Here is a 16,824-nt window from a genome sequence, read left to right on the forward strand (position 1 = left end):
GGGGACCACGCGCTGGGCCCTTCTAAATCTATGGGTAAAACGACCATAGCCAAATTAAAATAATAACTGCCCATTTTTTTGTTTGGCTATGATTATACAAGGGCTACAGACCTACTTTATATGAACAGCTATTCGAAGAGCTGCTGTCGTACGTAGCTGACACCAATATTAGATATCGTAGCAAGTTCGTAGCCCGTCGTAGGCATCGTAGCGAAACATATGTAGGCTTACGATTCAAAAGGATAAGGGAAAAGAATATTTTCTAATAAAATTAAGACTTTTTGTTTTTGGTCATTTGTTTATTTATTACCTATGACGAAGCATTTATAGGTCAGATGTGAACAAACCTTAATTGACTAGGTAGGCAATTTGCTTAAATTATATTAACAGGTATTGGTATTAAGAAAACTTACAGGCATCAGTAGGTCCCATTGTAGGTAAATATAGGTAATTATTTGATACTATCAATCAAATAAAAATTTGTATGCTTGATGTGATGCCATTTATGAATGAGTTACATTCGTAATTATGGTACCTAATTATTTTAGGTATGAAATAATTCTTTTCAATCCATATCTCAGACTATGATGAAAACTCCGAGTTCAAACCAACTATAGTATCTAATGTACTCGCAGGGTTTAGACCTACATATATTTTGTATTGAACATCGGAAGACGCTTTTCGGATGTAAGTATTCAATTATACACAGGAAAAAACACGTAAAAGTACGTAGGTACCTAATAAATTTTTAGTCAAAATTTAAATATTAGAATAAGAATAAACTTCTTGCGGATTAGAATAAACTTCATTCGTTTTTTTTATCTAGATGATATTGTACAGTCAAGATTAGACGCCTATTTACAAGTGTTTTGGTGATTGCTGTATCCGTTAGTTTAGGTTTTTGATATTTATCATATAACTCAATTAAGTTTCATACCTACATAATTATATTTTGTTTTGGAATCATAGTGACGTCACGTGGGAAATTTATTTAGCAAATGTATATTTTCATAAATAAACATTTAAACTATTACAAAGTTCCATCCTATGTCATACATGCATTTTGCATTTACCATTTCTGTGAGGTCCAATCTAAGCTGTGAACATAAAATGATGTCGATATCATTTATTTTTGTATACATGTAATTTGGTTATTTAGGTACTTAATAGCTCAGCATCTTTCAACACATAGATGGAAAAGCAGCCGTTCAGCACATACAAACTATATAGTATATGCTTAACATTTAGGAAGTTACTATATTTTTTATGGACAATGATCAGGTGATGAAACGTACTTAATATGTAATAAATGTACGAAATCTTATATTTATTAACAAGTATGTCAGGCTACTTTACCCTGCTTTTATTAAGAAACATGTCCAAAAGTTTCAAAATTGGTTCAAGAATATAGGAAGTTTCTAATTGAAGTACGAATTTACCTAAATAGGATTTGATTGTACAGTTACAGATTTGTGACTATTTTAATTACATTAATGTTATCAAAAAGAAAACTTTTTGTGCATTCAAACTTATAAAACTAAAATCTATCACAGTTCTATGTTTTCGACGATTCGAATTCGAACTAACAAAATATAGGAACTTACATAATAAAGGTACTTTACAAAAACAATGAATAGTTAGTAAAATGTTTAGGCCATATTTCAAATGTATTTCATAGAAGAAAAAAAAATCTATTGATATTTATGAATACGGTATGGACGTAGCACGCTCAAGCTCTCATTGTATTAGATTGCCTTTTCTGATATATTCGAGTCATCATTGATTTAAAAAAATTGACTACTGCTCGTAGATCAAACTTGAAAGTAAGGTGACAAGGTGACAATATTAAAAAGCACATAAACGTGGTCGTTGCAAAACTTTAGCTTCGCCTTATATTATTATTAAAATATGTACATTTTTGTATAACTATAAAATATGTTTTTATTGTAAATCTGAAGCATAGTATCTATGCAAGCAAAGTATTGATTGAAATATAGAACCTCCAATATATCTCAAGTCGATAGATCTTATAGGTGTTACCTTATATATTTAAGTACCTAGACCAACCTACTTCCAGAAAACACTCAATTTGCTCATATACCTCAAAGATTAGATTTTCTTTTGTTTTTTACATAATATAATATTTACTCAAGTATTAATGTTTATAGAATCCATACTAATATTATAAATACGAAAGTCTGTCTACCGCTGGACCCATTTTGATGAAATTTGGTATGCATGTAGTTAAAGACACTCGTTCTTTATTAATACAATCCCCAAACGAAAAAAATGGAGGGAAGGGGGAGAGGAGGGAGTCAAAAGTTAGTACATTCCTACTTATTTTAAAAATAGGCCCTGTGGCGCGTCATCTGTACTTATGTCAGCGATAAACTTAAAAACACTGGATGGATTTTTGTACCGTTTTCACCAATAGATAGTGTGATTTCGGAAGAAGTTTTTGTTTATTATGATTTTACTTCAAAGCCGAGACTGGCTGTAAATAGTAACAAATTATTCCTTACGGGCCTCATGCATTCATCTTTTGTGTCTATGTGCAACATTTTTAAAAATACAATAGGATTTCTATAATTTCAATCAATACCCTGCGGAACTGATTTGCTACTATCTAGTTAATTATTATCAAGATTCGTATGGTCACTTTCAGAAAATTCAAGATTAACTACGCGAAGTCGGTATCTACAACGTCTTTTGTACGTAATCTGTTAAAAAGTTGGTGCCGTATTAATACAATTCGAAAGCAATAATATAAAATATCTATTTAAGCGTAATAATACTTGTAATTAGTATTATTAACTATAACCACGTCTAATTTCGAGTCTTTGGTCTTTATTTATAAATATAAATTACTTATACCTATAGTATAATATAAACGACTGGAATCCGTGACACTAGTAACCAAGTAATTTATTAATCGTTGTTCGACAGTTTTATTGGAGTTTAACAAGACACACTATTAAATCTATTCATTCACTCTATACTATGATTGCTTTTTTCACTTTAAAAGCACCTATCTAATCAGATTGACATCGGCATTTTTATGACTGAATGTGCAAGAAATAAGCATAGTATGCCATTCCTATCTACGCTGCATAGAATGAGGAGTGTAGAAATTCAAGGAAACGTTTTATTTATAAATTTCGCATCATTGATATATCATGTAGGTACTTAATAATTAGGTACTTATTGAATATGTTTTTAGTTTATTCACAAAATTCAATTTAGGTTTTAGTTTATTCACAGCACAGTTGGTTTCATTTTATAGTAAATTATGGGCACATCTTTGATTTAAATGCGCGTTTCTTCTGTTCACTCAAGCAGAAAAGTTATAAAAAAGGCTGAAACTTAAATCTATCTGATAGACACTGTATCATGTTTTAGACGTCGGGGTGCAAGAGATGCAAGTCGACGGCAACGTCCCGTCTCTGTGCGCGCACTATCCTCGGCGCATGCGGGTGCGCCACGTCGCCAAGCAAGGCTGCGTCTTCCGCCAGGGAGTCCCCGGAGCCGTAGCCGCGCTCGTCAGCTGCGTCGCCCTCGCACCACGACGCCGACCCCGAACTGCCGGATGCTCCCGCCTCCGCCTCAGTTTCCACATCCACGGAACAACTCGCGCATACCTCTGAAAATATAACAAGCAATGAATATAGCTTACAAGGCAGGTAATGAAATCACAATCCTAGTTTAGGAAATTATATCCACCGTAGTTAAATAAAAAAAAAACATAGTTAATTATTACTTTTTGTTTTAAACTACCTATCACTCCATTGGCAACTTTAAATCTTTTCTAACAATAACATTTTTAGCACACTGCACATCTATCATTTCATGATCTAAATGTAATTTAAAAAATACTTATTTGTTTATTATTGTTTTGGCAGGCTTGTAGGTACCTGCACCTCAGATAGGTACTTAAATTTACTATAAAAAATACAGGTAGGCCTGTATTTTTTATAAATGAAGTTACTCGCATTCTGTATTAAATTGTATGTATGACTAAATAGAATAACTTTAGGGTTGTCCTGTATAGCTTATTTAAAGCTACTATTTGATTATATTCTTTTTGTAATGTTAGATTTTATTGTCTATCCTTAACTTGATGTGGAAAGAATTTAAACATAACTTTAATGAAAGTTACAATACGTATACTGTAGGCTATATACTGTAGGCAAAACTACATCACAGAAACATGCTAAAATCATAAAAAGTAGTGTTTTGAAAGAAAATACATAAATATATTTCAACGAGCATTTTTAACATTCATTGTATTTTTTTATATTGTATAGGTAGGTACGTATCATTAAACGGCGTTTTTTAATGTTTGATAATAAGAACAACTGAAATAAGAACATTCATTTATCGCTTTCTTTTTTAAAGATTCTATAAAAAGTTTTTATCGTGCTATACTAATAAAAATAAGTAAAAGAGATGAATGTAAATTAGAAGGAATCTAAATACAACATTTTTAAATACATTCACTGGAAAGGAGAGTAAGGGATGGGGTTATAGAAATTCTATTATACACATTCCACACATCGAAAGGGGAAGGGTAAGGACTCACGCAGCCCGCGGCGGCCATATAGAATGGGGCTCTCCCAAGTTGTCGGTCAGAGAGAAGTCGACGACGAATAATCTTCATAAGATGCTGCAATTTTGTAATATTCTCATATTTATACCTATGGCAACGACGTGCAATTGGTTAAATTAGTATTTCGAAAGGCATCAGCATAGTTTAAGCTTTATAGAGTGATTAAATGAGCATGGTCTGCTTCAATCATGCATTTAATTAGACATTAAGTATTAATATTTAAGTCAAATCAATATAAAATCAAATAACCAAGCTCAGCTTTATGTAGTTTGTTATACAGCGCAGAGAGCCTATCGATCGCGTCAGCACATACAAGTGAGTCTGAGAGTTAGTTATTGATTGAATTGATATTTGATATTGATTATAGAGATTGATTATGAAAAATGGGTTTTAATTTTTACGATCATCAAGGAGCTCCATCCACAGTCGACGCTCTGCACAGGCAAATAAAATTATACAGCAATGATCTGTTCATACTAAGATTGTATCTATCTGGTTTTAATTCCTTGAATGTGTAAAGTTTGAAATTACTTACAAATAAAAGAAAAAAACAAGTACCTATACACCTACTGAAATAACAAGTTAGGTAGATATGTGATGAAATACTTTATAGGTATTATAGATTTAGCGTTATAGTAGATTTGTAGGCATTCAATTTGTTATATACGTAAATACCAACCTGAACTATCTGTAACTAGTCTTGGGGGCGTGTCATCCCGATCCGTGGGTACTACTATTACCACCTCATCTTCTCTCGGAGAGTCACCATTTCTACTTGATGATGTCCTGAAACACGTGAAAGAATAACGTATCCACACAATTCGACACATTCTAAATATTACTCTTCAGAATCCCTGTGAGAATTCAAGCCTCAGACATCTCTTAAATATTAATGCTTTCCCTAGAACGCTAGTGTCAAGTATTGGAATATTTGAGTCAAGTGAGGTTATGCGAATCATTTTCCAGAAGTGAGGAAACTAATTAAATTCGTTCATCGTCGTCGTTCGTATTAATAATGTCACAGGCGGGCGACATTTAAAGTTTTGATTAGTCAAAATCGGAGGAGCAGTACCATCAAGAAGAAATACTTAATTAAACAAAATATTACTATCCTTGTTAGTTAGTTCATTTCCTAGTTATATATAATTATGTACTTGTCGAAATATTATTTGTATTGTATGTACACAACTTACTTTAAACGAAACTTACTTTACGATGACTTTTTTCCTCATGAATCGGGTACCCAGATCTGAGTAGCCCCTGTTCATAGGCCGTTTGGGAGGTAATGGCGCCGCCGAGGAAGGCGCTGGCGCATCAAACGTCCGAGACACCGGCGAGTTGGGCTCGGAGCATTGCTTGTCGGTCAGCGCAGGTCGCCCGCGCAGCGTCAGCGCCCCCTCTGTCGACGAACCCCCTTCTCCCCCATTCGTTGTATTAGCTATTCTACGCGTTCCCCGCCTATCTTCCTCGTATAATTCTAATAAATGATCCAACTTACTTTCTATATCATCTACCTGGAAAATAATAATAAAAAATGTACAAATAATGCTAAAAAACAAGGTATAGTGTAAGAAAATGTAAATAAGTACCTAAATAAATAAAACTTGCGCCTATTTATTTTAATTTTCTAGCTGTCGCCCGAGTCAAATCACTCTTCAGACTATCTCGACACCAAAAACACACTTTCATACATAATATCAGTTGCATAAGTACGTATCGATATAACATACCTACTAGCTTCACCCCGGGGCTTCGCCCCCGTGAGAATTCGGGACAAAAGGTACCCTATGTGTTATTTCAGGATATATTCTACCCGTGTACCAAATTTAATTATACTATATAGTAGATAAGGAGCATGGATGGATTTTTTTTTATCGAAGCCTACTTGCAGTTGGTCGCTACGTCGACCTTTACTGCTTAACCGGGGGAAATACGGCGACAGTCACAAGGACAGTACAGCCGAAACAGTAACAGCTCAAAGGGCTCCCAAGTGGGAACAAACCTCGGCTTTGGGCGTTACTCGAAAAATGGCCAGAGCGGTATATTGCTCAAGGTGCCTGAAAGGCCTATTGAGAGAAGCGTCCTGGTGCCGCCGGGCGGTACCGAGTGAACGCTGAAGGATTAGCAACCGTAATGGGGTCGTCTAGATCTATAAGAACATGCCGCGGCCGGCGATGCCGGTAGCGACGGAAATTAGCTGTACTTATCCTATACTCGGACGCGCGCCTGACTAGCGGATTTGGGTGGGTAGAGGAGCGTTTGAAGAAACGTTCCGATCACTCTTTGAAACGTTGCGCGGCGAATGAACCTACTTTGGATGACTTGGAACTTGTACAAATGGGAGGGTGCCGCGTGTGCGAAAATTACGCTGGCATAGGACATGACGGGGCGGATACAGGTCTTGTAGAGCGTCAACTTATTTCTAAGTGACACCTGCCTGATGATGGCGGAGAGCCTGTTGAGGCAGAATGAACGTTGCTCGGTTTTTGGCACTGTCGATATGAGGTCCAAACGTCATTCCAGCGTCGAGTATGACACCTAAATGGATGGGTTGGATTGGATAGGATTAAATACTTACTTGTCTTTCAATCTTAACTACTCTGGAAGCTAGACTGATTTTGGATGCATATACATCTTTAGCTTTCGATCCTTGTTTCCCAAGTATTTGGTCTAACCTGTTGAAATAAAATAAAATTAGAGGATTCATCTTATCCACGCTTATTGTGGTATCGAAAGTTTACTACCGGCCCAAAATATAAGGCTTGTGATCTTTTGCTGACAGCATTGCTTTTATTGATGATATGATATCACAATCCTTATCCTTGCAAACTCATTGTTTGATAGTATAAACTATTATTTTATATTTCTAAATCTGAAAGGTGACTCAAAATGCAGTAAATACTAGTACAAAATTTCAATTAGAGTAATTTATTTCTAGTGCACATAAATAACCCACAAAAGCGGTCTGAAGCATGCAGAAAATATAGAAATAAATTAAAAACAAATAATTTTTGCCATCAGTTAAATATATAAAAGTATCATTGACGTTGGAGAGATCTTGTTTAATGGGCATCACATTTTTCATGCGTTGAACCCAACGCGTGACATGCCCATGCAGCAAATCATTGAGTTCCTTTTTTAGGAACCGATCCTCGATTTATTATAATAATGCATTGTCATGAAAATGTGGAAAACGAAAATCTTCAGGACAAGTCGAAACGGGTAAAATTTAGCTTGCAAGATTTGATCCACACTGACATGACAAGTTAATTAAAATCTTGTAAAACAGTAGGAATGGCGGCTTTCGAAAAAAGCTTGTTAGCGCTAGTATTGTCTTGTTAAACAGGTAGGTATAATACCGTGTGTGTATCTTTTGTTTGTATAATATTACCACAGAGCTACCTAATACAGGTGTAATGAAGACATTATAATAAATTAAGCATTTAAGTAAAATTTACAAAATATCTGAATCAAATAATTTCTAAGTAAAATATCCATATTTATGTGAATCATATATTCAAATAGTTACAAAGTATATATAAGTACATAGAGATAAATATCATTCCTATATAAATATTGATTGAGAGATCTTTTGCCCAAATCTCAGATATGTTAGAAATATTGCGACAAAAATTGATAGGTGGGTATATATTTTTATATATCCACCTATCAACTTTTTTATTATGCATACTTACTAAGATAAAACAATGAGAGTAAGCAATAAAATAAAATAAATCAATGTTGTTGAGATAATATGTTTGCCTTCTCTCATGTTTAAAATAAATTAAGTACATAATATTTCTAAACACATATCACATGCATTGATTGTGCAAAGCAAATGTAAAGTGCAATAGCAATGCAATTAAAATATTTAGTAATTTAATAAGCCTAAATATAGACAAAACAACAAAATTAAAACTTATTTCTCAAAAGGAATGCCGTAGAGTCACCTTGACACAATTTCGTAGTTTTATATATCGATCTGTGCCAGTTTGACGAGGAACTGAACTAAGTGACCATGGATGGAATGCATATTTTTATTTTGAAAATGAATAATTTTATATTTTTTGCGCAAAGGGTAAATATTAAAGGCTATGGGTTTGAGTAACTGTGTTCAATAAATATTAAGTTAGGCGCTACACACTACCAACAATACCTAAAAAGAGCGTGTACAAATTTGATGTCATATTTATTAAAATAGTTACGGATACTTGCTAATTGTTTCAATCAATATTTTTCTAAGTGATAACATATAATTTCACTACATTCAGCTGACAAAGAAAAATAAAAAACTAGTTTTTGTTAATCGAATATGATTATTGCCACCTGTTTATGTCTCTTTGCCGGTAATGAGGTAAAATAATGATAAATTTTAATGACACTAGGGTTTCGTGTAGTTACTGTTTGTGACTAGGTATGTTACGTATTGAACAGAGGCCGAGCAGCTAACAACGGCGAAGTGAAGAAGCGCGCGCGGTGCGTCAGGGGGCACCCAATGCCTCCAACCTCACCTGTACTGCAGGTTCTTGGTTCGGTTTAGAAGATCAGCGTGCCCCGAAGAATACTGTTCTATCACGTCTTTCACGTCGTATGGTTTCAACGCTTCTCTAAATCTCTTGCGTGCGACAAAATACTTGAGCTACACGAAAATAAGAGACAATACAGATTTATCGGTGGAATTAATTTTGTATTCAATAATAATTGGGTGACCTGAGTCACTTATAAGCAGCCGATTATAAGTAGTCTTATTAACTGTCCGTTAAATGATATTTTACCGTACCGTTTTAAATTAAAAAAGGGGTCGAAGAGAAATCTCTATTTACGTAATTAGAGTTATTACGGCATAACGCTCCATACAATAATAGGTAGCCATGCAAATGAAACATTCCTATTAAATGTAGACAAGGCACCTGTTACGAGTGGTTTTCAGACCCGGAATCTAATGGCTGGGAGACAGTGTAAATATTCACTTGAAAAAAATTTGCTGAAATATTTATACCTAAATAAATTGACATTGTGATCGCAAAGTTTTTCAAATGAAATTTACAGTGCTGTTACATTGCAATTACGAATAGCACACATACTAACTACGCAGAGGGGTAGATTAAGTAGATGCCGATTCTACGAAATATATCACATTGCAGAACATCATAAGTAGGTACAGTCCAGACGAGAGGAAAGAATAAAGAACGTAACGGTAGTGCAGGGTGTGGATAGGATCAGTGACGGACTGGTACCTAGTCTGGACGTTTTTCACTCGGCCCAGCAGGTCCACGTGGCCCGCCGAATATTGCTCTATTACATCCTTTACGTCGTACGGCTTTAGTGCTTCTTTAAACTTACGTCGGGCCACAAAATACTTCATCTGTCAGAATGTTATAAATAACACTTGAGAGTAATGTGAGACTTATATAGTAGTTTAGGTACGTATAAAATTGAGGCTCTGTCTATGAATTTCCCTTAAATATTTGAGAATTATTTATATTAACAAATGCATCTTTTCGTTATTATTCTGATAAATAAATACTTTAGTAAATTTGGTATGAGTTGAAAATCTATAGCTTTTTATTTCTATACGTCTCTTGATGTTGACTATATTATTTATTTATTATATTTTCATTTTATGATAACAATATAAACTTAACAAAAATTAAGTAGTTAATTATATTCTTAAGTAAGTAAGTCGAAAAATATTTTCGTTGTTTTTACATGTGAGGCGAAAGGCGATATTTGGTATTGAAAGGGTGTTCTACCCCTTTAGCAGACTATATAGGTTGTAGTTGAGCAAAAAGCGTCTCGCATATGCGAGTGGATGCCATGAAACTGTTTCATTCCTTATAGCCTAAATTAGATAGTACTAAATTGTAGAAAGAAATGAAAAACATTAGAATATAGCATATATAGTAAGCTTATTATTGGACTTTTTTATAAACTAGCTGTTCCCGCAACTTCGTTTGCGTGCGAAATCTGAAATGTGCAAAATACGTCAATCTTATATATATTATGTTAAATACTGGATCCTCTATTTGGGCAAACTGTGATGAAATTGGAAAAGTTTGAGACCAGAAACTGATGTAATAAATCTAATAAGTTTGATCTGAAAACTTGTGAACTTTAAATATGCGAATCGCAATCGATCGCATCGATGTGAGCTTATAGAAAAGTTGACTTTATTTTTCTTATATCATTGGTCAGGTTCAAATACATATGTAAGTATTATGTGCTCGTACATTTCATTACATTGATACATTTCAAAAGAAAATATTTCATTATTAAAATACTTTTTACAGATCCAAAGAGAACATTAGAATATCACTGAGATCCATTATTGTCTAGCTTTGAAACCAAAGAAAAGGAATAGTATAGCATTTTCTTTTCAATATTGAAAATATTGGTATATCTAATATTACTATGCGGCAGTGCAGATCTCTAAAGTATTTATTAAAATTGCACAGAGAATATTACTCAAGGATTGGTGTTATAAAAAAATATATACGTAGCGCTTAATATGTAACCTAATTATCTGTATATTTTTGTCTATAATTTTTATAGACTAAATATAATAAATTAAGTTTGTAAAAACTTTTAAAATAATTAATAATTGTGTGTGTTACAATTATTTGTATTTTTTAATTAACTATTGAATTTTCATCCTGCCACCACCATGAAACTAGATACTTTATCATTTTTTAAATGGCAAATGCATAGAAATAGTAGCTACTCCGGAGTACCTACTAATTCCACGGGCAAATGTGATTTTGTTACACCTGTCAGCACCTTTTGAAGACATAAATAAATCTTTATCGTGAAATAACATTTTATCCGAATTGTTACACTCCTGTCGCTTTGAAAATACCTATTTTCCTTTGATTGATCGTATTTCCGAGAGAGTACAAATATAACGATGTCCAATTTAAAGATATGAATATTTCGAATTCTTCGAATTGACAAAGAAAAAAAACATGAAAGAAAAATTTCGTATTGAATAAACTATTGTTAGTTTAATGGCTGTAATAAAATAGATTTTATAAATTAAACTAGCCTGTAAGGTAGTAAGGTAGTAAGTGTAATTCATATTACATACTGAACTGAAACTTACCTTTCTTATAAATCGAATGGCAGCTTTGTGTCGAGGGGTGAGCGTCACACAGCGAGGCTCTTCGTCTTCGTCTGTCGGAAATAAAGTTAATATAAATTTTAATCAGCTATAAAATTCCTAGGCAAATTCGCACGCGTGACTAAAAAATCTTATTTAGAAAATATTTTAAATTTAAATTTCAGAAAATTAGAATAATCCTTTAAATCGCGAACAATTTAATTTATGCATTTGGAACATGGGCTCGTTATAACTTCAATTTATTAATTTATTACATAATTATTTGAAAATATCAAGTGCATTTTATAATGTTATAAATTTTTGTAAATACGGAACTGGAAGTCGCAAGTTTTCTTAACGGCGCAGAATTACTTTCTTCGTAAGTAAGTATATTATAATATATACTAATAAATCTATTATTTCTACTTAATTTTGAATTAATACCTACGACATAGAAAAACTTACCTGTACTGGATTAAGGACTTTTAAATTTTATGTAGGTAATCCATCATTAATCTAAATGCCTAATAGATATTTCTATAAACGTTGCTATCTTTTTTTGATGTTCGACTTAGGCTGACCACGATAAATCAAGTAATACCATTTACCTATATTTGTACTCACGGAATTAGTAAGTAGGTACTCCATTTGTACTTAAGTCGTACGTAGTCTGTGACGTTAACATGACATGCAATTAGACGCCACATTGGCTAATTTTATTGATATATGAGTCAATCGATTAAATTGTACGAGGAAATTATTTTTACTTCAAATTTTCATAGGCAAATATGGCAATAAGTACTATGTCAAATGTATTGCAGTCAATAGGGAGTATTACTGCACATATATCCCGACAGAGCAAAAGCTTTGCAGCCTTTTGCTAATGTCGATTAAAACGTTTATTTTAGAGTACTTTATTAATCCTTTCATTATGTGAGCATTTGTTTGTGAAAATATTCAACACTGTAGCATATTCGGGTGCCGAAATATTGGGAAAAATCGTTTTCCATATGATAAAAAAACTTCGAAAACTATGGGATACGCCTCACGTTGTAAAATTTTCGAGCCAGTAAACAGTTGAAAAGAAGCTCGGAACACTTCACACGTGAACACTTATTAAAATATGGACTTCATAGGTAAAATATTCAGTCAAAATCAAATTTATATCACACAGTTGACCAAATAATGCAACATAACCTAAAATAGTGTTATTATTTTCAGAATAATCCATTAAATCCATCCTTTTTCCTTTAAGCTCGCACCACGAGTGCGTAGAATGTAATTTTGGTCGTAAATCTGCAACAATATTGAAAATTGGCGCTTTTTACCTCTATTGGCAATGTTTGTGTACCTTAGTTGTACCAGTAGTGCCATCTGCGCTGACCTTTGCGTAATAAGCCCTATTGGATTAGCCATATATATACCATGGAATAAGTACTCCATACAACTACTTACTAATTCCATGGCATATACATACATAACACCTATTCAATTTAAATGTCAACCGCTGTCATAAATAGGTAATTTCGCTTAAACCTAACGTGAAATAAATGCAAAGCTTTTAAAATAATATCATTGTAACATTTAAGTGTCCGGGCGTGTTTTACCAAGCGAAGTTTTAATGACTGCACGAACCAGGCAAGTAGAGCGTGCTGCATGCTAGTTTTAAACTATAATTTCAATGAATTACGATAATTCTATTGATTTACTATCACTCCGACTGATATTAATGATGACTGCTCTGATAGTTACCGTATGACGTTATTCATGGAGGACATTCGCTCTTCAGTATTTGTACTTTTTAATGTTAAATTTACATTGCGATCATGAATTAGAGATCTTTCTACGTCACATTAGTCGTAGCGATTTCTGTAAAAGTAGATTTTAGATGTTATAGGTTGTAGTAGAATTCTCTAACAAAACTTGACAGTGAATTATCCGACGACGCGATGCGACGACACATCGTTGCAATGTATATATGTCTAAGGGGCGTCTGTATAACGTAATTAGTATTATACATATTAGGAATACCTACTCAATAGCACATTAACAAATTACCTTTCACGACAAACTAACTAAAGTTAAACTAACTAAACTATCGTTTTTCCTTTTCTTTAAAATATTTTTAAGTGAACCTAATAATACGGTTTGTTTTGTCTCTATGCAAAACATCTTCTGCATAATCTGCAAGTATAATTTTGACAACCAAAATCTGTGAAATAAAATTTAATTGAACTTCATATATATCTATGGTATACATGTTGACTGGGCTATAAAATAAACACCTTTCATTTAAAATATTGTTTTCGAAGGACTTCTAGCTTTTCACAAGAATTGAATACGTTGTACCGACCTGCAGCCAATTTATCAAAATTGTTCAATATGCACAGTTACTTAGATCGTCTGTTGTCTGTTTGGCGAAGTTCTCTATTGATAAAGCGATCGATATAGAACAATGTACTGCCAACGTTTATGTATAATAGCTTGAATTGTTGTCTCAAGCGATCAATGCAACAAGGATAATGTCGCAAACGATTGCGCATTATAATTTATTTTCATCACGAGTGGGTTTCATTAAAAAGAGTAAAATGATTAATTTGTTATTTATTAGTAATATATATTTCTATCATTATTATTGTAAATTAATTACATTATCATTTCACTTCTTAATATTTTTATTTTGGTTTATGGAAGTACATAACTATATGGAATTTAAGTGAAGTATTAAATAGAGCAACGTATGTAAATAATGTTTGTATCAGCGTCATAAGGATAAAAGTACTCATAAATAGTCTTCATTGCTAAACAATTGATGATAACTTGTATATTACTTCTATTATCGGTTACTTACACTTACTACAGAACATCATAATATGATATCTCTAACTGCTAAATACTACAGTCTAACCACACACATGTCAATTCATAATTTCGGTGTAAGATACATCATTCGTCTAGTTCAAACTAACACTAACAGCACTAGTGCAATTTACTGCTAAAGTTCGTCACTGACGATTAGTTTTATTTTTAGTATTTAATATTATGTGATTCTATGTGCAGCGAGTGTTAAATGATTAAAACATTTTAGTTAGCCAAAGCTGGATTTAAGAATTTGACAAATATATTTATGAAGAGTGACTTGATAATGAAATGTATACAAATAGTCTATACACCTTCACAAACAGAGAAACCTAATGTTAAGATATCTATTCGGAAGCGATAGGAAGAGCAGATCAAACAGACGAACAACTTGTCTAAAACGGAAAGACATCTATTGGCGGAATCTGTATGGTTGGTCAGATCGGCCAGCTGTATTCTTACCGTCGGAGGTTTTCTTGGAGAGCTGGGTCTCGGCCACCGAGTCTTCGCTGAAGGAAGGGTTGACGGGTCGCCGCCCCGCGCGGCCGGTCGACGCGCCTGCCAATCCATACACACGCTCACTTCAGCACCACGTGTATTTTAAATTGCACTCGCTTTCGTTTCGAGCTAAGACTTATCGTGACCTCTTCTCGCAGAATACAATTTGAATCTTACACTTTTTGTAAGTAACATGGCTATTTCAAAATTGAGTTTGAAATTATAATTTCGTTAGATAAACGTTAACGTTAGTTAGAGGAACATTGTTTTGGTAACCATTTTATATAATTCTTTAAATAAAAGCTATATAAACGCGACCTTCGAGTTTCGCAACTCTTGGCTCTGTTTACCCCATAAAGGATAAAGACATGGTAATATATTTGTATCTATACCTATACAATAACTATTATTTTTCATGGTCTCTGAACAAAGCCGTGTCACGAGGAAATTATAATGATCTTGATTACCAGAATCCTGACAGTAGCGATTGTGTTCGGTTTTTGAATTGATTATTTTGTTATTTATAGAAAAATAACTCTACTGTTTCTTCTGAAATTGCTCTTATGTAACATTTCCGGAATTAGAAGGTATCAGGATACACGTATAAAACATTTTGATTCAGAGATCACCCAAATCAAGAGCGAGTCCGCCTGTCTGCCTGTCAGTCCGATGTTTTTGTAATGTTAATGCGTCGGTCTGCGATTGACGAAAATAGCTTTGAATCCTATTGTGCCGGCACTCCGCAGACATTAAAATTCATTCAGTTATCTATACTCGTATTTATACTTTCCTAAATTGAAACGCAGCTGACAGACGCACAGCGAAAATCTAGTACTAGTACATATTATTTTATAGTTTCAGAACTACGATAATAAGTCCCTAGCCTATCACTCTTCACTCTTCCAACTATTTCCAGCAAAAAATTACATTAATTCATAGCTCCGTTTTGACGTAAAAGAACGAATTGACGAACGAATAGTAAAACACGAAGTATCTAATTTATGGAAAATAATCCATCCTATTAATGTAAATAACGCAACATCACATTGCAAAAAAATTAGTGATCCAAAAAAGGATCACTCATTCATAAGCCTGGCTGATTCCAAGCTCGCGTGGGGTCGCCAAATACCATATTGTCATTGGAGATTTATAGTCAATTTTCTTTTCTCTTTACCAACATAATCTATTTCTTCGGGGAAATCCCTTTCACCTCAGGTAGTATTTTATTATATTATACCGAAGCTTTGACTGCAATGAGGAAACACCTAAATAATGAGGCCAATGCAGCGGTTGCCATTTAATGTCTCAGCAAACTATCGATCGGTTTGTGTTCTCTTTCTAACTTATGTGCAAACGTTTCTCAAGAATATCGCTCTCCTAATGATCGTTAATATTCGTAACGACCAATAAAATTCTAAAAATATGCGATGCTTGTTTTATTAAAAAATATTAAAATGTACACGTTGTTTAGATAAAAACAGGTGCTAAGCGTAATTAGCAAGTGCGGCGTAAGATAAAGCCTTATCAGTTGGGTTCATGAAATACATGGAATATTTTTCTACTTATATGTGGGGAAAGTGAATAATATATTCACTTTACCTAACTATATCTGTTGTTTTTATACTGTAAATATTTATTTCTTTATCATTATATTTATTTATATTATCGTAAACATTATGACAGATATTATGTTCTAAAAAGTAATCATATTTGACTTTATACAATAAAAACAAAAATAAGTTTTGATAACAAATATTGTGTTTAC

At 33.4% G+C, this 16,824-nt stretch overlaps 1 protein-coding gene across 7 annotated transcripts in view; it reads right to left on the bottom strand.

The window, feature by feature from the left end:
• Nucleotides 1-292: 292 nt before the first annotated feature.
• The window catches only part of KCNQ (KCNQ potassium channel), a 41,453-nt gene continuing 24,921 nt past the window's right edge, over nt 293-16,824 (bottom strand). For 2 of the 7 annotated variants that reach the window (XM_053761129.1, XM_053761089.1), the window contains 7 exons: nt 15,024-15,119; nt 11,706-11,776; nt 9,118-9,245; nt 7,185-7,281; nt 5,816-6,120; nt 5,286-5,392; nt 293-3,640 (listed from right to left, as the gene is read on the bottom strand). In XM_053761129.1, the coding sequence (XP_053617104.1) occupies nt 3,396-3,640; nt 5,286-5,392; nt 5,816-6,120; nt 7,185-7,281; nt 9,118-9,245; nt 11,706-11,776; nt 15,024-15,119 (1,049 nt within the window). In that variant the 3' untranslated portion in view covers nt 293-3,395. Of the gene's footprint in view, nt 3,641-4,579; nt 4,695-5,285; nt 5,393-5,815; nt 6,121-7,184; nt 7,282-9,117; nt 9,246-9,843; nt 9,972-11,705; nt 11,777-15,023; nt 15,120-16,824 lie in introns of all 7 variants that reach the window. The other 5 variants (XM_053761142.1, XR_008405719.1, XM_053761102.1 and 2 more) reach the window with 5 other exon arrangements.

Source organism: Plodia interpunctella, chromosome 2, assembly GCF_027563975.2.
Source record: "Plodia interpunctella isolate USDA-ARS_2022_Savannah chromosome 2, ilPloInte3.2, whole genome shotgun sequence".
NCBI lineage: Eukaryota > Metazoa > Arthropoda > Insecta > Lepidoptera > Pyralidae > Plodia > Plodia interpunctella.